This window comes from Pezoporus wallicus, unplaced genomic scaffold (assembly GCF_028554395.1).
Source record: "Pezoporus wallicus isolate ANWC-B61680 ecotype Strahan unplaced genomic scaffold, APGP_CSIRO_Pwel_v1 contig_5647, whole genome shotgun sequence".
Classification (NCBI taxonomy): domain Eukaryota; kingdom Metazoa; phylum Chordata; class Aves; order Psittaciformes; family Psittacidae; genus Pezoporus; species Pezoporus wallicus.
In genome coordinates, this window is record NW_026640437.1 from 177,411 (window position 1) to 204,222 (window position 26,812).

The 26,812-nt window shown below is 36.9% G+C and overlaps 1 protein-coding gene across 1 annotated transcript in view; it reads left to right on the top strand.

The window, feature by feature from the left end:
* The window catches only part of ARAP2 (ArfGAP with RhoGAP domain, ankyrin repeat and PH domain 2), a 118,762-nt gene that overhangs the window by 44,616 nt on the left and 47,334 nt on the right, over positions 1-26,812 (top strand). Inside the window, exons 9-18 of the mRNA XM_057418943.1 lie at positions 6,493-6,608; positions 7,760-7,959; positions 8,689-8,774; positions 9,398-9,580; positions 10,284-10,458; positions 14,728-14,862; positions 19,192-19,336; positions 21,860-21,962; positions 22,593-22,791; positions 24,797-24,860. Coding sequence (XP_057274926.1) covers positions 6,493-6,608; positions 7,760-7,959; positions 8,689-8,774; positions 9,398-9,580; positions 10,284-10,458; positions 14,728-14,862; positions 19,192-19,336; positions 21,860-21,962; positions 22,593-22,791; positions 24,797-24,860 — 1,406 coding nt within the window. The remainder of the gene's footprint in view (positions 1-6,492; positions 6,609-7,759; positions 7,960-8,688; positions 8,775-9,397; positions 9,581-10,283; positions 10,459-14,727; positions 14,863-19,191; positions 19,337-21,859; positions 21,963-22,592; positions 22,792-24,796; positions 24,861-26,812) is intronic.

Consider the following 26,812-nt stretch of genomic DNA (forward strand, 5'->3'; position numbering starts at 1 on the left):
AGTACATGTACTAGATTTCTTTATAATATAATGATGTGAAGTACTATGTACTCCAATAACATATCTAATTCTACTGCAGTCTAGCCTACTGCCTGGCACTTACTAGAGCTAATGCAAGTGTCCCTTCTTGCCTCTTGCTCTCTTCCTTCTTTTTAATCTCCAAAATTGTGAATGTCAGGTTATTACTACAAAATATTTTGTGATAATAACTCAAATAATTTTCAAGTATTTCTATTAGGACATGCAGGAATTTAGCTTGACTAAGTAAAGACCCTAAAATTGATAATGTAACTACCTAAACATATCCCAACAGATGAGCACGAATCTGCAGAGTTAAAATGTACAGACAGCTTGAATTCTGACATTTCCTTGCTCATCAGGGCTTGAGTTGGCAGACTCCATGTTCTTTTAACATCATTTTGTATGTATGTGTGTAATTATATAGTATATGCTTCACTGCGATTTCATTTTGAGACCTCATTAGGAGGACTGTAAGAGAGAGTACATGTGTCTTTACTTGGAGCATTTTTTTTTATTCCAATCCATGGTAGTTAATGGTCACCTAAAATCTGTATTAAAAGATTTTAAGCTGTGATGAGGGACATAAGTCTCTACAGATTTGAAAAGCCTGATGGAAGATAACTGGGGAGGCTAAGCCTAAGTGTAGTTTAAAAGGAGAAGAAATCAATATAAACTCGTGGAGAAGTTAATATCATCAAATCAGTTTCTTCTTTACTGGTCACTGTTCCTAAAACTCTTAATATATAAATGTCTTAATTTTTCATTAACATGGAAACAATGTTTTTCCACCTTTCTGTTGCAGAAATTGGCCTGCCTTAATAGCTGAAAAGGCTGAAATACATATCTCTAATTAAGGAGGAGAGGAGAGGAAAAGGAACTATGATTGCTTTATCTGAAGGATTCTACTTACTAGCTTTTAATCTCTGTGGAATAACTTGGTTGTTTGAAGGGACTCAAATACCATGAGGCTAGAATGAAGAAAAAGTCTAAATTACTTTAAATTTTAAGGGAATTCTCAGATCTTTCAGAAGTAAGTCTTAGACTAATTGTCACAAAGTTCATGGTGGCTTCCCCAAAGTAAAACTAAAGAGCAATTGTAAATAGCAAAGGTAAATTCAAGGAAATATGTAAGGTTGTAATTTGGAAGTCTGATCAGAGATGTATTGATTAAAGGTCAAGAACCTTCTGTGTAGGGACAGTAGGACAACAGTAGTGTCAGAAATATGGCTGTGTCTTTTGTAAGTTAGTGGTAGGATGATAAGAAAGATGAATGTTAAAAAAGCATGTGCATATATAAATGCATATAGATATGTGTGTGTGTGTATGTTCACACACAGTACAGTCATCTTGTATTACCTGTTCCTCTTACCAGTTTTGGATCATTATATATATGTGTCTCTGTGTGTGTGTACACATGCACCCTTAAATATTGCATGATCTCAAGATCTGACAGGTGAAGACTAAAATAAAAGCAAAGGAACCATGAATTCACTGGAAGGAAACTGATGTGCAGTTTCCAGAAGTGCTGTGCTCTCAGCATACACCAGTACTATTTCTGTACTTAAGAGTTCTGTACCTCAAAATATGCTACACACATATATTTACATGTATGTATGCACACGTTTGCATATGTAGAAATATATTCCCTTGAAATCATGGGAGCAGTTTTCTTTTTCACATCTGTTGTTGTTATACCTTTGTTCCTCCAGCAGAAAAACTGAGATAGAAATATGGACTGCTGTTTCTAATGTGAAAATAATAGTTAGTTAACCATTAAAATAAAACTTGGGATTTATTTCCAAGAATTTTTGTGTGAGGAGTAAGGGGAAACTTATGATTGCAGTTGGATTTTTTTTTTGTTGTTGTTTGTTTATATATTGTGGAAGTAATGTTTGAGTCATAAAAGACAACACATCCAAAGACATGATTATAGCTGCTAAACCAGCAAAAGTTGAGGAACACAAGCAGCACCTCTAGAACCCCTGTGTTCAGTTGAATTTTGTTTTGACTAAACCAATGACAGTGGCAGCCCGAGTGTTGTTAATGCAAAATTGAGTGGAAGCTAAAGAATAAAAAAAAAGAAGGAAATTTCCAGGGAGAATAGCTTTGTAGAGAAGGTCTGTTCATTAACTGAAAGCTACAAGATTCAGCCTGTGATTACAGATTTGTTTAAGAATTCTAGAGAAAGATGCCTAAGCCTTTTTTAAGATCTCATACCAGAAGTTATGTGTTCAGCAACTCTAAGACTTAGACTTGTTTAGATGTAGCTGTATGATTTTATTCATGCATATACTTAAGTTTTTTTTATCCTAGGTGTTAATTTCTGTGTCCGTAAAACAGTGGTGGTAGCTTAGAAAACGTGTGAGACTAATTTTGAAGGTCTGTGAATTTCATCCTGAACAGGATTGAAGAAGGGTTAGTAAAGGCTGTCTCAGGGTAGCTTTTGCCTTATGAAAAGGTAATACATAACAGAGGAAGCAGTTTTGTACACTGACAGACACTTCATAGTTACATGTTAAAGGTATATTTAAAAGAAAAAGTTGCATTTTTGTTTGTATACATACAACAGGTTTTCACAGGTTAGGTCTTTTTTGGACAGGGGTGATAATGACAGCAGGACTCAACAAACCATAATCATTCCTCCTTCAGGAAGGAACAACTTACCCAAAAGCCAGTACTCAGTACTCATCTCATAGTTCTCTGCTTTCCCCTATTAATAATTTTAGCCTTCAGATAACTGTGCTGTTCAGTGAATACTTTTAATCTATTATTATATCTGTAAACAATTTGGGGTTTTGTTTTGGTTTGTTTTGTTGGGTTTTTTTAAAGCCCTTCTTGTCAACCCATTTTTCAGCCTTTCTTCAAACTTTTGAAGATAGTATATAGACATTTAAGACATATTGCTATCAAAACCAAACAGAAACTCAGCTTTCTCTGTATATTTTTAATTTTAACCTTTTCTTTCTTTGTCAGAAAGTCTAAAACAGTTTAATCTATCTGAAACAATGAGCTTTCAGTCTGTAGAAGCAAGACAATTCTTATTCTGAAAAGATGCTGCTTGGCCTTGCTGTCAGTGCATGTTGTATAGTGCTTGAATGTCCCTATTGTCCTCTTGTGCACTCAAAGTGAATGAATTTATCTTTATAAGTGGAGCATTTCTTTCTTCCCTGTGCCAATTCCCACTTCTGTTTCTGAAGGAGAGAACAAGACTATACTCCTGAAAGCATATCGTTCTGAACCTTGAAAATCAGATTCTGGTGTACCTGTCACTCACAAAGCCTGGTTTATGCCAAGTGTTGTACAGTTACTGTAAAGAGTTTGTTTGGACCATTATGAAAATAACTTCACTCTAATTTACTAATGAAATCAGTTAGTTTGCCACCATCTTCAGCTCTGAAAAGTATATTCCTCAGTTCTAATTTTTTAACCTTCTTAACATTCCTCATGCTGAAATTCAATACTGTATGTTCTTACACACTTAATTGAAAACGTATGAGTCATCCTCTCTTCAATGCAAATGTGCATACACAGGGTAGTTGGCAAATTTTGGAGGGCTGGTGCTCCAGGTAACTATAAGGACTTTAAAATTGATGCCTGTCGTTTCTAGAGTGCTTTCTTAATTCTGCATCGTTAAGTTCAGTACAATGAAGGTTAGTGTATGTCTTCAGCAGATGTAAATTGTGAGCAGCCCTTGGTGATCTTCCCTTTCTGCTCCAAGGAAAGTGGGTGCAGCTAGCTGTTTAAAGGCATAAAAGAGACTGAAAGGGAATATACGATAAAGTTTTTTCAAGAAGGAAAACTGTGGAGTCGATAGATGAATAAAGTTTAGTTACCGTTTCTTTTCTCTAACTTGATGGGATAAAATTCCCAGTACCAGGCAAAAAAAAAAAAATAAAAACAAAATCCCAACATGCGTACGCAAAAGGAACTACTTCTTCCATAATCAGTATTTGGGAAATTGATGAAGTAGGATGGTGTGGAGCCCGCAAAGCATGAATTTAAGTTCCTTGAAGATGTGGCTGTCAGTGGCTAGTAAGTGTGATGGCTTTTCTTGTAACTGTTTGCTCAGGAACTTTCTGAGCTTGGAGTCCTTAGATTGCTGGAAGCTTATCTGGGAAGATGAGAATGTACTTTTTCTTACTTATACTCTTTTTATGACAGTTGCCAATAGCAAGTTCATAAAGGGAAGCTACTGTACTAGGTGAACTTTTGATGTGGCTCAATATGGTTATTTCAGTCTTCATTACTTATCATTTGCCTTCAGTAAACTCTGATCTGGACCTAAGACTATATTGAACTACTGTTAACCACAGCTTCTGGCAGTCATTCAGCTGCTCTTTAGTAAAGAATGGACTTGTTCAGGTACAAGTATAGTGTCATGACCTGTCCTTTAAAATCAGGACTTATTAAGGCAAATTATTTGAAATAAACCAACAAATGAAACCTTCATCCAGTTTACATCTCACAAGTGGAAACCATTTAGTTGTAGAAAATTAAAGGTTGTTCTTTGTTTTTTTTTTTACTTTATTTTTCTATTTTTATTATTACTTTGCTCATTTAAGACTCTTCAGTAGGGATGAAAATGTAATGTTTTTTCTATCCTTAATTTTTTTTTTTTTTGCTCTAAATGTTATGCTTCTATTCTGACTGGTAATATCTGACTTTAAGAATGCTTCACTGCTGCAGAATGTGCTGGCAAGTTCATACTCAAAACGCGATTATTATGCCCACTCATTTCCCATAGAACTGATCTTTGAGGATGAATTTTCGGCTGTGTAGGCTTCACAGAACTCCCCACTGTCTTCTAGGGCAGGTGTGTCAGTATGAAAACCATTGATTTATAGGAAAATGGAGTGGGGGCTGAAAATGAGAGGGGAGAATAAAAATGTCTATGTTACATGATATGCAGGTAGAAGGAAGGTAGAAATATGAAAAGAATATATTACATGAACAGCGACTAAGCCAGGGTACTTGTGGAAAGGTTAGTACTTATTACGAAGTTTTATGCTGAAATCCACACCTGGGTTCCACATAGTTGCTGTCAAAGGTAATGGAAAAATCTTTAAAAAAATAAAGAAGTCTGCCAAGGAAACATTGGGGTAAGCTGACTTACCCCATGCTCTGTTTGGTTAGTGGAAGTTACAGCATTTAAAAAATCAAAATGGACACTGTAGTGCCTTTTGGGGCATAATTTTCTCAGTGTCTTGTGATATAATTAGTACTTTGATTTGCACATAGACCCATATGTGTGTTTTAATCAGAGTTAGCCTTAGCAATCATAGCTAAAATGATATTTGTATTTGCTTATACCTGAAATAGGGGGATGAAATTAAAAGAGTTTTCTGAAGGATCTTCTCCAGGAGAGCTCCAGTGCTCACAAAGCTTGAAAATCGCCTGAGAAACTTGTCAGTAATGTGGCTTTAAAGGCCTGTGTACTAGAGAAACAATCCCTTCTGCACAGGCTTGTGACTGAAGCTGTTTCCCTCCATACCCAACTACTTGTTACGCGAGAGTGAACTCAGTGATCTTGCAGATAGTAAGAAACGTTTGGCTTTTTGCTTGGGTGATGTAGTTTGTTTTTGTTTCTGATGCAGTTATAATTGGCAAAAAGTATGGTGATATTTCCAGAAATAAAGCTTATGGAAGTGACTACATTAGATGAGCAGCTGAATCAGTTTAAGGAGAGACTGATGGTGTTCTGAATAGATCGGAAGTAACCCATGCACCTGTCAGTCTTTCGAAAATGCATGTATTTCAGAGCACCACACAAGAGCTTACTGAGCATTTCCTTCCCCAACTGTGTTAGTGTAAGATTGACTTTTAATTACACTTTCCAAGTGGGGAAAAAATTAAATTTCTCTTGGTTTAAGGCAAAAAATGCATAGTATTTCTAATAATTGAGTCACAGATAACCCTTTGTCTATTTTAGCTGCTGTATAGGACTCCTTGTCAAACATGTTTTTGAAATGTTTAGTTTATGTAATATAGCAGCAGCAGGAGCAACCGATGGTTTAAGAAACAATCTTATACATAATACATATTTTGTTAAAAGTTTGATTAAAAGCAGGCAAAACTGCTGTCAGTGAGAAGGATTTAGATGTATAAACATTATTTAGTTACTAAAGCATGATACAAGCTAGATACTGCCATAGCTTTGATTCATATTTTAATGCAATCTGTTATTTAACCTCTTTTTTTATTTTGTTTGTTTTTTTTATTGTTGTTGTTGATAATTACAGTGTGCATTTTTTTTTTCTCCTAACTCAAGTAAGGTAATTCTAACAATTAGAAGCACAGCTGGACGAAATTTGGTATAGGTTTATTTATCCATTAATGAATTAGAATGGTCTTGCATGTTGTGGCCCAAATGTGAATTACTGACCTTGCATTTTTGAACCATGATAATTTAATTGTTCTATACATGTTTTCCTTGAATGATAAACACCTGAACTTTCATTGTCTTTTCCATAGGATTTTAAGACAGGATTTGGTATCACTTTAATCCCTATGAATGTGGCAAATGTAAAACAAGTGGATCGAACTGCAAAGCAATCTTTTGAAATAATTACTCCTTATAAAAGCTTTAGGTGAGAACCTTAATATTTACATTAGAAAATATGCAAATAATTCATGCACTAAAAGTACTTGCTTCATACTGCAGTGACTTACCTAGTTTAGATGGAATGGTAATGCTTTTATTAAGAATGCTCAGCATTTTTTTAAAAATCAGGACTTTCTTTCCTTTGTTTAGCTGTCTGCTTCCTCTCCTTATCTCTGACTAGGCATCCTATGCCCACAGATTCGTATTTTTATGTAGCCTTCTTTGTTCATTCTGTGCAAGAGCAGAAGAAAAAGTCACTTTAACAACTTGACTCCCTCTTAAAGAATAATAAGCTGCAGTATTAAAATAATGCTGAATCCATTCAGTATTAAGCATTTTATTCAAAAAGAGAATGACTAGTATGTCATTCCTTGTAGGAATCCTCCATTAAAATTGGTAGAAATTTTCACTTTGTCTGATGCTGTGACTTGTTATGATTTTTAAAAAAATAGAAGTATATGCTGATACAAGCCCTTTGTTATGTGCTGTACTGTTTATTAAAGGAAATCATAGTAATGCAGGAGAAGAAGAAATCACTTTCTTTTCCAAGCTTGCTAAATCTTAGCAATTTAAAATAATTTTTGTTTTTAAATGTTTTTATTCTCAGTCAACTAGAGGATTGGGTAAATTAGTCTTGATCAGTGGTTTGCATTTGTTGCTAGTTGGTAGATAGCTAGTTCTTTGACTTTTTCTAAGTTCACACACCATGTTTTTTGCTTATTATTACTATTTTTCAAAAAGGTAATTTTAAATAAAAAAAAAATTTGGCTGTTGTAGTTAGTCTAGTCTTACTGCTCACTAAGTCTTTGCTTCTTTAGGTCATTCGTTCAGGCTTTAAGTTTGGTACATGGCAACATAAAAAGATTCAAAGTAACTAAGGAATGTTGCTTGAATGTTACAAAAATCCGTGTAGCTTGCGCTAGTAGTGGTATTGTTGAAAACTGAGCGCAAAACCAGAGGAGTTTTCTTTGACTGAAAATACAAAATAATACATTTCATCTTAGCATTTATATCTGTGTAGAAGAAGATTTTTTGACTTGGATTTTGGGTGTAAAGGTAATAAATAAGAGACTACAGAGTATGTTTAATTGGGCTTTAAAATAAAGATCAATAACACAGAAAAGTCAATTGTTTCAGCTTTACAGCAGAGTCGGAAAGAGAGAAACAGGACTGGATTGAAGCACTGCAGCAATCAATAGCAGAAACTCTGTCTGATTATGAAGTAGCTGAGAAGATTTGGTTCAATGAGTCCAACAGGAGCTGTGCTGACTGTAAAGCTCCCAGTCCTGACTGGGCATCCATCAATCTCTGTGTTGTCATTTGTAAGAAGTGTGCAGGTAGGGTAATTAATAACAGACTATGTGTGTTCTACATAATGTCGTATTTGCATGTCTCTGTATGTCCTTGAGTTGCCTTTTTTCATTTTTACAGTGCCATCGTGGTGAAAGATTTGACAAAAAGAAAACATTATTTTATTTCTTTTTTGTCTTGTACCAAGGTCATCCTTGTTCTAAAGCACTTGAGTGCATAAGTGACAGGTCTGTGTGGTGGTTGGTTTCCCTCAGATGAATAATCTGTTAGCGGAAATTAAGATACACTAGCATTTTGTGGGAAATGGCTGGCCTTTGCAAGGCTGGATACCAAAGGATAACAATTTTCTGTGTTTAAATCTGGGATATTAATTCTGTTAGATATGGGCATATATTACTGCCAGTAGGGATAGCTTTTCCAGGTACTACTGAAAATCTAATTTTATCATGTTTTGTATTCAGATACATGGTGAAGCAGTAGATTCAGGGAAATAGTTTACACCACCACATTTTCTTTTGAAACAAGCCCTCATAAAAGTGTTATATATCAGAGAACTTACTTTGTTTATTCATTACTATCAAAGGCAATTCCCGTTCTTAAAAAAAAAAAATAGATTAGGGGCTTTATGGTGTTTCTGTTTATATTCAAATAGCGGTTAAAATAAATCTGTCTTCATTAATTATTTTTGTTATCTTAGCAGAAGAGAAACCCAGTTTCACTGCTTTAGATAAGTAAAAATACTCTTGGATTTTCAGGACAGCACAGATCTTTAGGACCAAGAGATTCAAAGGTCCGGAGCCTAAAAATGGATGCCAGTATTTGGAGCAGTGAACTTATTGAGGTACATTGTGACGCTCTCTCTGTTCCCTCTTGAAAACTACTGCATGAATAGGAGTTATTTATTGCTTTATTCACAAAACCCCTGAACATAATAGTGCTAAATATCATGCTGCTGTTATGGTAAACTTGATGGTTTCAAGAATAACATACCTTTGTGTCATTTAAAATATTCATTTGTTTTGATAACCAACTGTACAATTTCTCTTAGTATTTCTTCAAGAGTATAGTTTTTTGGATGGGGAAAAAAGTAAAATGCTTTTGGAGAGCAGTCATGATGGGCACTATTGGAAAGGGGAAAGGAAAGGAAACTTCCTGCTCCCAGTGTAGTTGCTTGGGGTGTTAAAAGGTGGTATTGATAGAGTCATCAGTGTTTTCTTGTGGTACTCTTTTCTGACCTTTTATTGGAATTCTCTAATATATATTGAAATATTATAACTGGTTCACCTTGTAAAGCTTACTTGCTGTGGTGGTAAATGGTAACTAAAGACTTTAATATTCATTTATAGATGACCATAGACAGTAACTGAGAGAGGCTTCTTTCTCAACTTTAAGCCACTGAAAACTGTTTAGAAGCTAGCTTCATGTTCATGCTATTTGCTTATTTTTCCCTTGCATATTATCCAGCTTTTTATCATTATTGGAAATAAGAGGGCAAACAGTTTTTGGGCAGGAAATCTTCCTCCAGATGAAGAGCTGCATATGGATGCCCCTGCAGAAAAAAGGATAGCATTCATTACACAAAAGTACAAAGAGGGAAAATTTAGGAAAGCACCCTTTCCCTACAAAACCAAGGAACAGTTGAATAAGGTAATACTAGAATGTGTAAGCCCATACTATAACTTTTGTATTGTACTGTATCTTTGTGTAATTTGGTCATCTTCTGAAACAGGTGAGAAAATCTCACAGAGCTGAACAAGGTTTGTATATAGTAGCTTGTAGCTAACTGGAAATTAAACAAGCTGAAATTAATGATGAAAAAAATGTGTGTTCCTAGTGTTTCCTTTTGCACATGTAACAAGATTTCTTTACAAAGTGGAAAGTGCCAATTGTAATTACTAATTTTTGTGTCCTTTTTGAGGTCTGTTTGACTGACTTCTAACACCTGTTGAAATTTGTGGCAAAAACATTTGCAAGGTTTGGGTCAATGATGTTTTGAGTTTTTTTTAACAGGTCTTTGTTTTTGTGTTTTTTTTTTTTTTGTGGTGTTTCTGTTTTTTGTTTTGTTTTGGTTTTTTTGGGGGGTTAATTTTTTTTATTTATTTTGTGGGTTCTTTTGGGGGGGGTGTTGGTTTTTTTTTGTATTTTTTGTGGTTTTTTTTTTTCTTTCTACTTTTTTTTTTCTAGATTCAGACCATACTTGATGATTCCTGCCACTTCTCAGTGTTTATGGTCTTTGAAAATGCAGGGGAACTACACTGGAGGTGAAAGGATTTGCATCTAAGTGACATGTATTTGTTCCCAGTAGCCTTCTAATTTAAACAGGCTTCTTATTTTCCCTCTCCACAATAAGGCCCTGTGTGCTGCTGTAGTTAAACAAGATGTGCTAGAAACCCTGATGTTGCTGTTCAGTGGGGCTGATGCTATGTGTGCCACTGGAGACCCTGTTTACAGCACTCCATACTTACTAGCCAAGAAAGCTGGACAAAGACTGCAGATGGAATTCCTATACCATAATAAGTTCTCAGGTAGGGTACATTCTCTTTGATCTTTTGATTTTATTTTGAGCAAAAGGAAAGGAAGGAATTCAGAAGAAAAATGGGCATCAAGTTGAACAACAGGGGTATAGCGGGAGAGTTGTGATGGTGTTAACTGTACTCAGCAGTGTATGTAATTGTATATAAGTTACTTTTATTTTGCTCAGACATCAAGTTTAGGACTTAAAAAAAAATAAATAAAGCCCATGATAACTCATAGACCTCATACCTTTCTTTATAACACAGAAGAAAAACATCATCTGTTCTGCTGAATATTATCAGGCTTTTACCAGAAAAAAATGGGTACGTACAGTTAACATGGGCCTAAAGTGCTTATCTGAGACTTTGCTTTTTCTTAAAAAATATTTTATTTGATACTGTCCTGGGTTCAGCAGTAGCAGTCATGTTTCTCCTCCTTGGTAGCTGGTGCAGTGCAGTGTTTTGACTTTCAGCTCGGGAACAGAGCTGATAGCGATGTTTTTGGTTTGGCCAAGGACTTTGTGAGCCTCATGCTCTGCCAGGGAGGAGGGGAAGCCGGGAGGAAGCAGAGACAGGACACCTGACCCAAACTAACCAAAGAGCTATTCCATACCACAGCACGTCATGCCCAGGGATGTAACTGGGAGTTAGCCGGAAGGGCTGGGAGACTGCAGGGTTGGAGGAGGTATCGGTCGGTGCTTGGTTGGGCTGAGGGGGGGCAAGTTATCGGTCGGCTGGTGCTGAGGTGTTGTATTCTCTTCCCTTGTTATTTCCTTTATCATTATTATCATTGGTGGTAGCAGTAGTGATTTGTGTTATACCTTAGTTACTAAACTGTTCTTATCTCAACCCGTGGGAGTTGCATTCTTTTGATTCTCCTCTCCGTCCCTCCGAGAGCAGGGGGAGGGCAAGAAAGGGGGGGAAGTGAGTGAACGAATTACCTGACTGGGTTTAAACCACGACAGTTCTTTTTGGCGCCCAACGTGGGGCACGAAGGGTTGAGATAACGACAGATTTGACTGGATTAATAGTCATTCGTCACAATGCTGATTTATTGGGTATCAGAGTTGTTCTTCTTGATCTCACAGCTTCAGACCGTTGTAACTTACGTAGAGCCGGTATTTGCTGTGATAGTGTTTATCAAGTGTGGGGCCTGGGCTAAGGTTCTTGTCTCACTGTGCTTTATGGCAATGGCTTGTAATACGGGTGGGCTCCAGCAGCAGGGCGGGACGGACGTGGCCGGGGACTTGTACCTGGCCGTCCGGCTGCTCTTCACCGTCCTGGCCCTCGCCCTACTCTCCATCTTCGTGAGGCTGCGGGGAACTGAGGGGGAGCGGTCCCGGGAGCCGGCGGCTGCTGAAGCGGCCCGGGAGAGCGGCCCCGGGGACCAAGCGGCGGCGGGAGCGGGGCCGGAGGCCGCCAGGGGACGGCTGCCGGTGGAGGAGGCCGGGGCGGTCGAGGAGCAGAAGGAAGCGGCTGCCGAGCAGCGGGATAAGGCGGCGGAGGAGCCGAGCCCCGCGGAGGAGCCGAGCCCCGCGGAGGAGCCGAGCCCCCGCGGAGGAGCCGAGCCCCCGCGGAGGAGCCGAGCCCCCGCGGAGGAGCCCAGCCCCGCGGAAGAGCCGAGCCCCGCGGAGGAGCCCAGCCCCGCGGAGGAGCCGAGCCCCGCGACGGCCGAGAGCATTCCCCGGCAGCCACCCGCCGAGCCCCAGGAGGATGCAGGAGACCACGCAGCACTTCCCAGCAAGGCAGAGGAGGAAGAGCTGGACTCGGGAAAAGAGAAGCCGGTGGTGGGAGAGCCGGCAAGCACAGCAGCTACACCAGCCCCAGTGACAAGTACAGCAGCATCGTTTGAGAGTTCTGAAGGCTCTGAATGGCCTTTGGGTATCCTTGGGACCTGCCTGCTGATTGTGATGGGGATCAGCATGTTGGCACACACACAGAGCTGTGTTCTACCCACAACCATTTTGTCTGATCTCAAAAGTTAAGCAGAGTCAGGTTTGGGTCTTGTCTGGGGTTAGACAACAATATAGGGGGACCAAGAGGTTCTCCCCAAGGCTGGAGAGTCATGAGTGGCAGGGTGTGTGTGACAGTATGGGCAAGTATCTAGTCCACTGGGCCCCTCCAGTGCTTTGGAAACATTGGAGATGGAAGGCAGCTGTATGGAGTCCCCAGCAACAAGCTGCAGAAACTGCTTAAGGGGACAGTGAATTATGTTAAGCCTGGTGGGCCCATGGCACTTCAGGCCATCAGAGCAGAGATGCAACACAGAGATGGACTCATGATCGAGGGGTGGACTTAGCAATGGACACTATTGCCCAGGTTATTCACAAGTGTGAACACTGCACACAGTCTCTCCTGCTCTGCAAGACTGTTACAAGAGATGGAGCCTGACATCATGGACCAGATGGACTCAGCAGCTTTATAGGGACTGGTCCATGCACTAAGATAAGAGTGCACCGAGATAAGAGTGATGGTATATTGAAAATGTGGGATCTGAGCATGACGTGAATGGTATGGAATAAGGGGTGGATAATGTCCTGGGTTCAGCAGTAGCAGTCATGTTTCTCCTCCTTGGTAGCTGGTGCAGTGCAGTGTTTTGACTTTCAGCTCGGGAACAGAGCTGATAGCGATGTTTTTGGTTTGGCCAAGGACTTTGTGAGCCTCATGCTCTGCCAGGGAGGAGGGGAAGCCGGGAGGAAGCAGAGACAGGACACCTGACCCAAACTGACCAAAGAGGTATTCCATACCACAGCACGTCATGCCCAGGGATGTAACTGGGAGTTAGCCGGAAGGGCTGGGAGACTGCAGGGTTGGAGGAGGTATTGGTCGGTGCTTGGTTGGGCTGAGGGGGGGCAAGTTATCGGTCAGCTGGTGCTGAGGTGTTGTATTCTCTTCCCTTGTTATTTCCTTTATCATTATTATCATTGGTGGTAGCAGTAGTGATTTGTGTTATACCTTAGTTACTAAACTGTTCTTATCTCAACCCGTGGGAGTTGCATTCTTTTGATTCTCCTCTCTGTCCCTCCGAGAGCAGGGGGAGGGCAAGAAAGGGGGGGAAGTGAGTGAACGAATTACCTGACTGGGTTTAAACCACGACAGATACCTACCCTTTCTGCACACAGATTTACCTTTTTTTTTCACAAATTTCATCCCAAAATAAAACTCACCTCTTGAACCTGTAATAAAATCTATCCCAGCAAACTGTCTGGTTTTTTGGCTCCCAACTTCTGTTACAGCTTGAAGCACATCATAAACTGTGGCCTTGAAAGCCAACAGTTTTATTGCACTGTGCGACTGTTATGAGGCTGTTGAAAATGGAAAGCTATTCTTAATAAATAAATAAATTTTAGAGTATCGATATGCCTGAGGTTACCTTTTAAAAGGGCTGTACAGTAGCCATTTTAAAAAGGGCTGCTGAAGCAGTCTGGGTATGCAAGCTCACATGCAGCTTTACACAGGAAAAAATAAGCTAATGCAATACTGCAGCCAGCTTTATGGACATACTGCTGGACCAACTTTCCATTCTGTTGTGCCATTCAGCAAAGTAATACTGCATATGCTGAACAACAAGGGTTTTTAGTGGGAAATGCTTTAGAGCTTCCTAGAGCAAACGTGGTCCCTTACGTTCTGCCTGGGTTTTTCTCTGACACAGGTGCCAGGCACTGGATTGTAGGATGTTGAACTCGGTCACTGTGCAAACATGCCGCTCTATTTTTTTTTTTTGCTAGCTGTGCTCTCAAGTGATCTTAAAGCTATAGAGAGAATTTGGCTTGGTTTTTTTTGGTTTTTTTTTTTTTTTTTTTTACTACTGTTAGCCTTCCAGCCAAGCCAGCATCACCATGTGTTGGTGTTTAGTGTTCTTCTCTTCAGAGAAAGGGAGGTCATTGCAGGTTGATGGTGATTCTTCTAATCATTGTCTGCTGTGAGAGTTGGTGGTTAAATTCTAGGTAAGCCCTGAAGAGAAACAGAGAAACAGTTGCCTTCTGTTGAAGTGTGTTATATAAGGAATGAGAATAAAAGCTTAGTACACAAGAAAGCCATATTAGATTGCATTGGCAAGCAGTGGTAGACAATGTCAATGTTGTAACGTATGTAAACTGATGTTTTTTTGGTGAATATGTAAGAATTTTACTCTAGTTAAGAAAATAAATCAGTAAAATGTCTTGTCGTAAAGATGTTACAATCAGCTACATATCTACAGATACGCAGTTAAAGACCTGTGTGGAAATGGTTATAACTGATAACTGAAGTTCTGTATGTTACTCCTTTGTCTTTTAATAGATTTCCCAAACTACGATACTTGTTTTGAGAGTGGCTTCTCTGAAGATTCTTCACATTCCACCTTTCTTTGTGAATTCTTATACAAAGTTTCTTCTAATACTGCTAAACTTCTTACAGAGAAGAAATTAAAAGAAGGTATTTCACTTTTAATTTATGTGTTTAAATAATACATAAATATGTATGTTTTGGATGAATATGGTTCTTTTTAACTTCTTGCATTACTTTTAAAAAGATAAAATGTTTGATATGAAACATCCTTTTTTCATTCAGTAGATCTCTTTCAAATAAAGAAAATACTGATTGTCTTAATCTCTTCAGTAGTTGACAGAAGAAAACACAACTACTGAAAGATTATTCATTTAACAACAGTTATTAGTAAATCAAAAATCAGTTAGAAATACTTCTCCCTTTAATTATATTTAGATGGATGCTACTGACTGCCAAAAGATAGCTTCCAATCCAAAATGATAATATTCCAGTAATCTTTTAAAGGTATCACTGAATTTAGTAAAAGTCCAAATGGATAAGACCTAGGATATTTCTCAAGCTCACAAATTTTAAAAGTATTCCAAGTAGAAATGAACACTTCCGACAACTTTACAACAAATTGAACTTTGTGGGGTGAAAATGCGTGCATATCACAGTAGATTTATTTGTTTATTTTCAGGGAGATGTTACCAGATAATTTTCTTAGCTTTACTTAATCCTTTTTCTCCCCAGTTGTGTTCCTATTTTTTTCTTCCATCTAAGCAAACAAATGATATTGATTTTTAAAATCTAGGTAGATTTATGGTCAAGTTTTAGTGCTCCTAAAATATTGACATGGCATCCTGTGTCAGTATATACATATTTTTGTACGATTCTATCCATATTCTCTTGGTGTGTGCCTTTATGATCCTTAGTGGAGATTAAAGCAGTCTAAAGCAGATAACTCCTATTTAAATATACTTTTGAAGAATGTATGTGTGGGTGCAAATTCTTGAAAGTATTGGGTGATCAATTGAATTAATGCCTCATCACAGACGTTTCCCAGAAACTTTGCAGTTGTTATCAAAGACGTGTTTTGGCAGAGGACTGCTGCTGGACAGGACTTTTTGGGGGGTTGTTCAGAAACTGCACTGAGCTTATTCAGGGATGAAAGGAGTAACTGCAAACCTCACGTCTGCTTGCTGTAAGTCCAGACCTTGTCTTCTGTGTTGTGGGTATCTATATTCACGTAGAAAAAAAAATTCCTACTGAGAGAAGTGGAGTGCAGATGCAAGGCAATACTACTGGACTCTAACACAATGACAGAAATGCAGCATTGGGTGGTAAATACCTGTATAGATTGAAGATTTAGCTATAAATGGTAATAAAATGTTTTCTTCTGTAGTAGAGTATAGCTGGGGAGAAGCAATGGGAGTGAGCCCTCAAACAACAAACCACGGAATTCTGTCTTCTATCTAAGCTTTTAGTGGACAGAAACAAAGCTGCTTTGAAAGTTTGTAGTCTGTTTTGGGGGGATTTTGAGGGGGTTTTGTTTGCTGGGGTTTTGAGTTAATCTTGGATTACCCATGTGTTTGTCGGGACTGATGTTTGTCAGGACTGACTGGGATGAGTGTTTACAGATACATAGGAAGATAGGTTTCCATGACCATTTATAGTTCAAGAAGACAAATGACAAACAGGACAAGGGAGGAAGATGTAATAACAGCACCCTTCAACAACAACAAAAACCCCCTAGTAATTTTGAAGTAGAAACTGCTCTTGCCTGAAGGCACTAATGTATCTCAGCCATTTGTAAGAAGTATTGTGACAAGAGAGATTTTTGCTATTTAAAACATAAAACATGTAATCTTTTTTCCCTTTCTCTACTGATATTTTTCGCCTTCACCAAGAACTGTTTCTACCTTTATAAAATCTCATTAGCATGAAGCAATAAGAAATATGCATACCACAGATTGTTGGGAATATGTGATAATTTTTTTTTTTGTCCCCTTCTTACTGTCTTTCACCAAAAAAAATTATTTTCTACCAGTGTGTGGGAGATACAGTTTCAGTTCCCTCTTCTGCCTATAAAGTTTCAAATAAGAAAGTCACATTACCAAAGAAAGTGACCTAGCTTTAGTTCTAGACAAAAGAAAAAAGCTCTCCTGTTAAAGCAGTTCTGAGTTGCTGAGAACTGAGTTCTCACTAGGCTAGAGAGAGAGCATCATTTTCTCACTGGGGATTGCAGCACTTGTCTAAATTTTGGACCCTGCCCCAGTGTACATTGGGCTTTTGATCTACTGATTTCTTTTATTTTTTTTTTTTAATGCTCTTTCTGGAAAGTGCTACCGGCCAGAATCCTGTTATGGTCTCTAAACATTAAACTGGAGTTAAGTTCTTCCTCAGTGTTATGAATCTCTGAGGCAGTTGTCAGTCTTGCCTTTAGTGCCAAGGGCTGAAAATTTAAATGCTTCGTTTGTTGTCACAGAAAACTCTTATCCCTTTGTGGGCTGAGACTTTATGGTAAAAAGACGCTCAAGAAATCGTTTGGTGCTGTGAATTGAACCCAAGTTTTATGAGAACCAGGTAGAACACTTGGAAGTACAGTCCAGGTTTTCATTATGTGCATTCCAGTGCAGGAGAGAGTAAGCCAAGTTTGTATGTACTTCACCTTATAGCAGCATCAGTGGCTTTAGCAGGGGTGCATAACTTTTGATGAAAATTGTTGTTAATTAGTAGCTGTTGATGATCAGCAGGAAGAGAACTTAAACATTGGTGCTATTACGATGTAGTGGATCAAAAAGCAAAGGTTAGAGGTTTAGAGGCTCAGGTTTGATTTTTTTTTTTTTTTTTTTTTCTTCCATTTTTAGTGTAAAAGGTTCTATGGAGCTGTGTTAACATCTTTGATGTTCCAAAATCATTCTTGAGAGTTTTAACTTTTTAATGACTGTTGAAGCAGTGCGCTATTTTTTAGAATAGGCTTTGGGGGTTGGGAAAGTTGAGGGTCAAACCCCCACTTTTTCCTAAGTTTATTTCAGTATTTAAAACATGTATTTAGACAGAACTAGGTAGCAAGTAGCATGGATGAAATACCAGATAACATACCAACTAAGTACTGGCTAACTAAAATTGCAGGTTTGTTTTTTGATTGAATTTTGTGGGATTGGTTGGTTGGTTTGTTTTTTTCCAGAGCTGTTCTACCAGTTGTCACAAATACTTTACCCAGAACATTTACACCTGTATAGGATTTTAAGACTTAGAAATAAACAGAGTATTTTCCCTTAGAACCTGCTTCTTTATGGGTGGTGGGGCTAGATGCATGTCAAATTATATTCTAAGAACTAGATGTAAGCTAGAACGAGTACATTATTATTTTGAGTAGCGGAGAATCATTAATATGCTATGTCACATGCTGTATTTTACATCCGTAAGAGAGAAAAGACATTTGATCTTAATTAAATATGCCAGATAATACTTTTAAGTTGCTCTGCAAATTGCTTTCCTCCAACTTTTTTTTTTCCGAAGTATAGATGGCAATTATTAGATAGTCTAGTGTATCTAATTCAGAGTTATTTGAAGATAGAATTCTTTACGGGGTAATTTAACTGTGCTCAGCAACTGTAAATTGTTACATGTTGAAAGCACCCTACAAATGTTAGCATTCTGTAAACTACAATCTTATAAATGAATTTACCCTTGCCATGTATATATGTGAATAGCAGCAAGAAAGATCTCCCAATTCATTCTAATGTGAACATGCCACCCTGAAACGGCTATAGCTACCGCCTGCCTATGATGTATCTATTTATCTCCCCCAGTATCCAGGAATAAATTTGGTACAATTTCATTACTGTCTGACACTTGGACCTGCAGTAGGGCAGAATTGAGCTCAGCTACTGATGCACCTAGAAAGTGGTATTCTATTAATATTTCTGTTCTTTAGGTTTTCATCCCCTACTATTGCGATAGCAATTTATTTATTTATTTTTTTTTTTCTTTTTAGTTAGTTGTGTTAAATAACTTGTAGTGTTTTCCTGGTGTTTTCTAGTAGTGTTCAATGGATACAGCTTCTGGCATGTATGATAATGATTTTGCTTCCTTAACTCTCTTCTGCTAAACAGGTAGCGTGGTATTGTGTACTAGCTCTTACTCCATCAAGTTCCACAGTAACTGAAATAAAAGCCCTGAACAGCAGGAAAGTTAACTTATGAAGCAGTTGAATATTTATACTAATAAAGTAAAAGTTTTTAAGTGTGTTACGTTTGAAACATTCTTTTCTTAAATTACCATGTGCTAGAGTTTCTATAGCTATAAGTAGATCAACACAGAAATTGAATTCCTGGCCCACTGGAATTCAGTAAGACTGATATTTCATCATAAATGTATTACTGTTACAACAGAGCTATGCATCCTGGGAGGCAACTTCTATAGGAAGAGGTAATTTTATTATTATGCCAACTGGCTTTTCTAATATTTCTATTATTTCTTTAATTATAGATTGCAACAAAAGATGGTGCACTTTGGAAAGTGGATTTCTGAGCTACTATGAAAATGATAAAGCTATCACTCCCAATGGTATGATTGACATCAGTGAAGTTATCTGTCTTGTAGTGCACAAGTCAGACTTCTTTTTAAATAGAGGGTAGGTTCCCAAATTAGTATTTCAATAAAAACCTCAGGTGTTTCAATGATGTAAGCTGGGTTTTCAGAGCTGTTCATTTGTTTCTGAATTTTGAACATGCAGTTTAAAAAAAAAAAAAAAAAAGCTGAATTGTTTTATGTTGACTTCAAAAATAACTGCTAAATGGTATTTGGAGATTTTTTTTTTTTTTTGGTATAGTGATATAATGAAAATATTAGGGTAATTTAAAAGGGCAGCATAAATTAGATACATCTGTTTCTTATTAAAACTGTAATGTGTATTCTCAGTGCTTAAAAGGTTACATGATGATAAATTGAACAATTAATACTCATTTTTCTTTATGGGGTTGACCTCTGCCTAAAGCCAAAATTCTTGCTTTGTTTTTTCCTGATAAAAATGCAACAGATTAGAGTTTTCCACAATGCTTTCTGCTTTGGTCACATCTATGAGCGTGAAATCCATTTTAAACCCATTCTTCGTCATATAGCTGAGGACAACAGTGTAACTGTTGAACGTTGTGTTTCTTTGAAGATAACTTTTTTGTGGTCTTGTTTTCCTTTTATGGCTCTCTTACATACTATTTGTACATTAAAAACATCACATGGAGATTCACCTAAATCTGAGTTGCATCCCAGTGACACTTGGTTTCTTTAGGGCAAAATTTTTGTTTAGACTATATTTTGAATCTGTCTAACAAATTCCATAACACTTCCTTTTAAATTTCCTCATGTGTGTGTATGTAAAATAACAAGAACTTTCTACAGTACAATGCTATTATACTTGCAGTTACAAAACATAAATGTCTGAAAAGAAAACAGTCTATTCAGGTAAGCTTCTGGAAAAGATAGTGGGAAGAATGGTTTGATATGGTTTAGTGTGGGGTGTCCCTGCCCATGGCAGGGGGGTTGGAACTAGATGATCTTAAGGTCCTTTCCAACCCTAACTGTTCTATGATTCTAAGAAAGGACTTAACCTACTACAGAGATAAAGGGTGTTCAAAGGGGTGAAATCCTAAAACATTTTGACGCTTCAACATCCTATAAAATACGGTGGAGATGGCTTTCACTATTCTGCAGTAGCATAACTTTGTGGTATATAGAAAAAAAGAAAAATACAACTTCTGTTATTGAATCTAGCCTATTGCTTACTACATCTGCAAATGGTTTCACTTTGGGATAATAAATTAAAAGCATGTTGGCTGAATGCTTTTAGGGAATGGCTAACCCTTTGCTGTGCTTTACCTGCAATTGGGTAGTTTTATGAGAAATTTCCTGAAGTTTGATATTTCATGTAGTGAACAATCAGTCCTTAAAATGTCTATTCTGTTAGTCAGAATTAAGTATTTACATATAATTTTCAAAGTTGTTACTGAAAATGAAAGAACTAGATCATGTTCAATTCTCCAGATTTAGGCAAATCCCAACCTCCAAAATTGAAAGGAAAAAGCATACTCCATCTATTTGAAGTCTAGTAAGAGGTCAAAGTCAAAATCATACTGTAAATTCATGAACCATAATTTATACAGTAAAGACAGATCTAAGTACAAGATACTTACTTTGCAAATTCCACACCAATTTCAAATGATTTGCTTTTTCTTCTTTTACTATCCTTATTTGTCAGTTAAAAATGGAAAAACAGGGTCCATCTGTTTAAATAATGATATACTTTTTTAAAATTAAAAAAAGAAAAACCAGAAAACCAACCAGGAAACACCACCTCCACCCCCTCCCACCCCCACTTCCCACTCCCTCCCCCCCAAAAAACCCATCAACTTTTAAGAACCTCATGAGCTATTGGAAACTTCAAAGGGTAGTCATAAACATGACAGAACCAAACTCTTCCTGGTGGTGGCAGGTGATGCAAGCAGTAGCAGTGATCATGCATTCCACCTAGGATGTTGAGGCTGGATGATAGGAAAAGCCTCTGTTAGAAGTGTGGTGAACAGGAACAGGTGGCTGAGAGAAACAGTGGTCTCTACCCTTCAAGGTTTTCAGGGATTTTCATTGCTGTTCTGATGTATGATTAGTGATAGTCTTACTTTGAGCAGGAGATTAAACAAAGTGACATCCTGTAGTACCTGTGAACTAGCATTTATATAATTCTGTGGTTTGTTTACAATTTCCTGTTCAGTAAGTTGGTCTGCTTATATTAAACCTAAAACAAAATTTTTTCAGTGCATCACAAAAATATACTTGCTGACATCATATGAACTTGCAAAAGGAAAAGATTCCCTTAGAATTTTAATGACTATATGTAAACATTTTTATCGTCTTCAAAATTACTGAAAAGTCTATAATGCAGTAGCCTCTAAACACATGCTATTAACCTGAAAAGCATTTTGATCATGTTTTATTATAAAATACTGTGTTGTTAGCTGGGTTGCACTTGTAAGATTGGAGGAGAAATGTACGTGGATTCCATTCCATAGGTATGAAGTAATGAAAAAACAGAGAAATGAGACTCTTGTGTGTCTGCTGTTACAAAGAATAAATACAGCTGCCTTTTTCCTCTTTCTTGCTTTAGGGACATCTTTACCTTTGAAATGTACTTAATGTCAGAACGTGTTTTTCTATTTGGAGCTGAAACTGCATATTCACAAAGAAAATGGACTTGGGCAATAGCTAAGGTAATACTGATAATTATCTTTTCCAGTTAGGCCAGGAGCCTTTGCACAAAGAATAAAGTGTCATTGTTAGCTTAAAATCCTCTGAGAAGCCATTCTTGATGAATACTGCTCTATCCTGTGTGAAAGGTTTCTTGTGCAGCAGGAAGGAATAGCATCTGTGATTTAATGTTTGAAACAAGGTGATAAAATGGAAAAATAATTGAAGCAACATTTTGGTGCCGACCTTAAGATTATATTAAAGGTGCTCTAGTATTAAGACATACTATGTGAGTTTATTTCAGCTAAGTTGTTGATACTTGCAATTGTATTCTTTTATTTGCTGAAACAGAAGTGGTACTATATTTTATAGAGTAGCAAATGCTAATAGTCACATCACTAATTAAATCAATTAAAGTTTAAAAAGCAAAAGTGTTTGAATTGTAGACTATGAATGGAAAAGTTTTATTCTTGATTTTATAATTTAAATTTAGTCTGTATATGGGTTAATGAATGATAAATCAGAAAGTCTGGTTTTTTACTGTGACTTTCATCCTTGGTTCTTATAGATTTGCAATATCTTGATTTGGTTTTTTTTTTTAGGGGAAGAGGGTTTTTTTTTCTTCATCTGACTCACCCCATTTTCTTTGGTAGCATTTTGTTCCCCCTGTGGCTGAATGCTTATTAGAGAGACACTGTGACCTCATTGGCCAGCTGTACTACAAAGACTGCCATAACCTGGATCAGTGGAGAAAAGGCTGGTTTGCTATAGAAAAGTCGAGCCTTTATTTTTGTCTTGAAATGGAGAATGGTGAAGAAGATTCTATATATCTAAGAAGGCTGCAAGAGCTAAGTAAGAATTTTGCTTATTGTCTAGAATTCAGGAGGTACTGAATAGAATTAATTCACTTTTAAGGACATTTCTGTTACATTTTAAAGTCATAAAAATTGGGGAGCTCACTAACTGTTCGTTTGCATAAGCCAGATGCTCTTCCAGCTCTTATTTAAATACAGAGTTGCTGCAGTTCTGTCTTGGATTTTTTTCCCTACTTAATGGCACCCACTAGAGAGATTTTTCACAGCTTCATAATAAATGAAGACAATTTTTGTTCCAGTTGCAGCAGTATGTTTTTTACAAGAGTACAGAACTGAATATAATATATAACCTCTTGGGATTATTGTCTCCTATTTTTGACAGGGCAGAAATACTCACTGCAGAATGTTCTTGAGATGATTGGCATGCCTAGTTTTAGAATACTGAAATGTACTGGAAAAATTACAATTATCTTAACTATTTCACAGAATAATAGACTTTTCTCTTTTTTGGATACTAAAAATATCATGACTTGGAAAGATAAGGATGTTTATACGAATGGTCTTCCCTGACCAATTTTATGTCATTATTCGTAATTATGGTCTGAATCCTCTTTAAGCATATCTCCCCCGCTTGTTTTTCTGTTGAAAATGGCAATGTGTTATGTAGGAAAGTAAAAATATTTTGAGATTTTATATTAAAATAACATAGATAAGATAACCTAGCTTTTTATTGATGATCCTCTTTGTAAATGCTGTCAGATTGTGTGCCTGTTTTGCAGAAACTTGCCGAAATGCCATCGGGCTTTTTACTGTTTTATTTCCTGCCACCTTACATTTGCTGTATAGAACACCATGAAGGTGGCTTTTAATCAGGAATATTTTTATGCCTCTAGCTTTCTTTTAAGTTGTGAATACCTTTTGATGTTGATTCAGAATTAAAAGGTCAGGTAGTAGCAGTACTGTTTCTGATACTAGTTTTGATAATGCATTTATAGTTGCTCCTACCCTAATCATACAAACATCCAAAATCTGTGTGTATCTCAAGCATAGAAATTAAACACATATTTAGGTTTCAGTTGAAAATCACTTCCATAGGGTTTTGTATATGTACAACAGAGTTTTAGTTCTTGGAAATATTATGTATCCGTACTCCTGTCTTTTGCTTGATTTCTGGTTTGTCCAAAATAAGTCTGTTCCACTAGTAAGACTCAATTCCGTAACTGAAACTTTCCAAGTAACGACTCATCAGTGGAAGCATAGTCAACATCTTAGTATTTGAGTCAGTATATGTAAATGAGGCGAGGAGTATGTGTGATTCAGAAACATCATACAACATGCATCAGAATGTTTTTATTGAGCTTCATTACTATTCAGGACTTACTGTCTCTGGGAATTAGTTGAGATAAGGTGTGGGCTGTATGTGAGACCTAAACTTCAAAAAAAGCCCCAACAGAATTTTGAGTTAGTAAATAGGTTATTTAATTTACTGGTTCTTAGTATAGTGCACTGTATGGCTTTATAACCACTGTTACTGGAAACTATCCAGATGTATTTTCTGCCCTCTGTGTAATGTATGTGTTTTGCAGGGTCCTGGTTTTAAGCAGGAATAGCATAAGGCAACACAAAGAAGGGTGGCAGTATACCATGTAACTCAAGTTACTGTAAATACCTGTAGCCATTAGGGTGCAAATCCGTCTTACTTCTGAATCATTATATTTTCTAGAATTTATATTTGCGAGTTTGTTGTTAATATAATAAAACAAAAAGTAAATTAATAAAATTTAATTAACTAAAAAACATTAGAAAGTACTGTTTATAATTTCTTTAATTTTCTGTATTAATTTTTCTTGTAAATATGCTATTTTATGGATTTTTGTTTCCATTATCAGCAACATTCTTTGAAATATTTAAAAATTCCATACTCCTTTTGTCACTGAAGATGATTCTGAATAAGCATGTATGTATGTTGCGTGCGTGTATTTGTGTGTGTATATATATATATACATCTGTGTAGATCGTATGGATTTATGTTCTGTTTTCAGCAATCAGTAGTGTGATGCAAAATGGAGAGAAAATAGATGTCCTGCTGCTTGTTGAAAAAGGAAGGTAAGGATCCCATCTGAAAAAAGCTTTCATCTGCTTTTATATTGATGTCTTAGAATTCTTGCTGATCATGAAGCTTTTTCATTTGTGGTTGCTGCAGAGAGAGTAAATTAGCAGACTTTTTAAAGGAGGGAAAGTCTTTGTATATCAATTACGTTTTATGTCTGTGTTGGGAAATTCTAACAAGTACTGTTTAATTAAAAGCAGTTTTCCCACTGAGAAAATTATTCCCTTAGATTACGCTGCCAGTAACTGTTTCTTCAAAAGGACCTACCTTCTTTTACCCTGTAATGAAAGGGTACCTCTTTGAAGCATTTCCCACTTACTTGTCAATTTTTTTTGCACTCTTAAGTCCCAGAAGTCTGTATCTCAGTCTGTGTACTTTAGGATTGAGAGGGAATGTATGAGTCCCCTGGTTAGACTTACCCTAATGTCTGACCTCAGTTAACAACATATTAGGTAGAAAAAGGTCACATACTGGTGAAACAAACATGATCCATACCTGCTTTGAAGTAGGTAATATTCTTCTGAAATGACTGTCAAATATAGTGATATGGGAGATTGAAACTTGAAGTGAGATAGAGTATTTCTGCCTCATATGGGTACAAATTTAAAGATTAAAGTAAAATTATTGAAAATAATTCTTATTTTGTAATAGGTTGCTTTGTTTAGCGTGTTGGTTTTTTTTTTAATTTTACTTCACTCATAGACGATTGGGCAGATGTCTGTGTAACAAGTGGTGCAGTGTTTACAAGATCTTGAAACAATAATAGCTTAATAAAGGATTTTTTTTTTCCTCTTCAGGGGAAAAAAAAACCCTAGCAGATAAACCTTTGACATCTTTTTGGAGTTGAAGAAACTTCTTGGGGAAACTCACTGTAACTGTGTGTTCTGAATTTTAACTCTTCATATGATACTCTTTAAGTTCCAGAAGTCAGTAAGGTAATGCAGATCAGAAACAAACACTTTTTCTCTTGGGTTTTGGTTTTTTTTGAGGAAGCATATTGAAAGATTCAGCATTAAGTAAGCTGCATAGACCCACCAGGGAACTACGGGTATCCCATTCAAGGTGCAATGTAACAGATAAATGCAAACTGTGCATCTAATTTCATGGACATCAGTGCTGAGCAAAACTTCCACCTCCAAGTCAGCTTTTATCAATTCTTTCATTGTAATATTTCTCTCAAGTAAGGGCAGATTTTCTCTGAACTGTTTTAATAGTTTAATGGAAATTCTGAACTATTTGAAAATAATTTCAGCAGGGGCACTGGCTGACTTACGGTAGTCATGAATATGTTTCATTTCTTCGCTGAAGTCTGCCATAAAGGATTTAAATGCATAGTGTTCACATTATCTTAACCATTAAAAGCCATTTGGATATATATGCTTTGGCATAGTCATTCTTGCTCTAGGATATTACTCCAAAAATATCCAGGTGTTCAGCACAGTTGCATGGTATTGCATCTTGCAGTGATGTGTGTGTGTATGTGGGATTAAGTATAAAATCACCTTGATCTTTAGACTCAGTTATCCTAAATGGAAACAAAGGCAACAGTCCTTTTGCACCTCCAAACTCTAGATAAATGATTTAATATCTTTGAGATGTCATCAGCATCAACTAAATTATATATTATAGTTTCAAGGTTTTTCTGTTTTGTCTGTTATTTTTTCACCAGTGGTTGTCTAATGCCAACTTTGGCATAGATTAATCACTTGGAAATTTGCTGTTAATTTTTAGTCACTTAAATGCAGGATGAATGATTATAAAAAGAAGCAGTATTGCAAGAATAAAACAAAAAAGTGGGATTTTTTCCAGAATTAATAAAAGTTTGAAAACCCCCTCTCCTCGAAAAAGCTAAAAAAGAAAACAACCCTGTCCATTTTTGCATAGATGTGGTTGATATCTTACAGGATCTTGAGTATTTTCCTACTGAAGCTCATACTGCTCGTGTAGA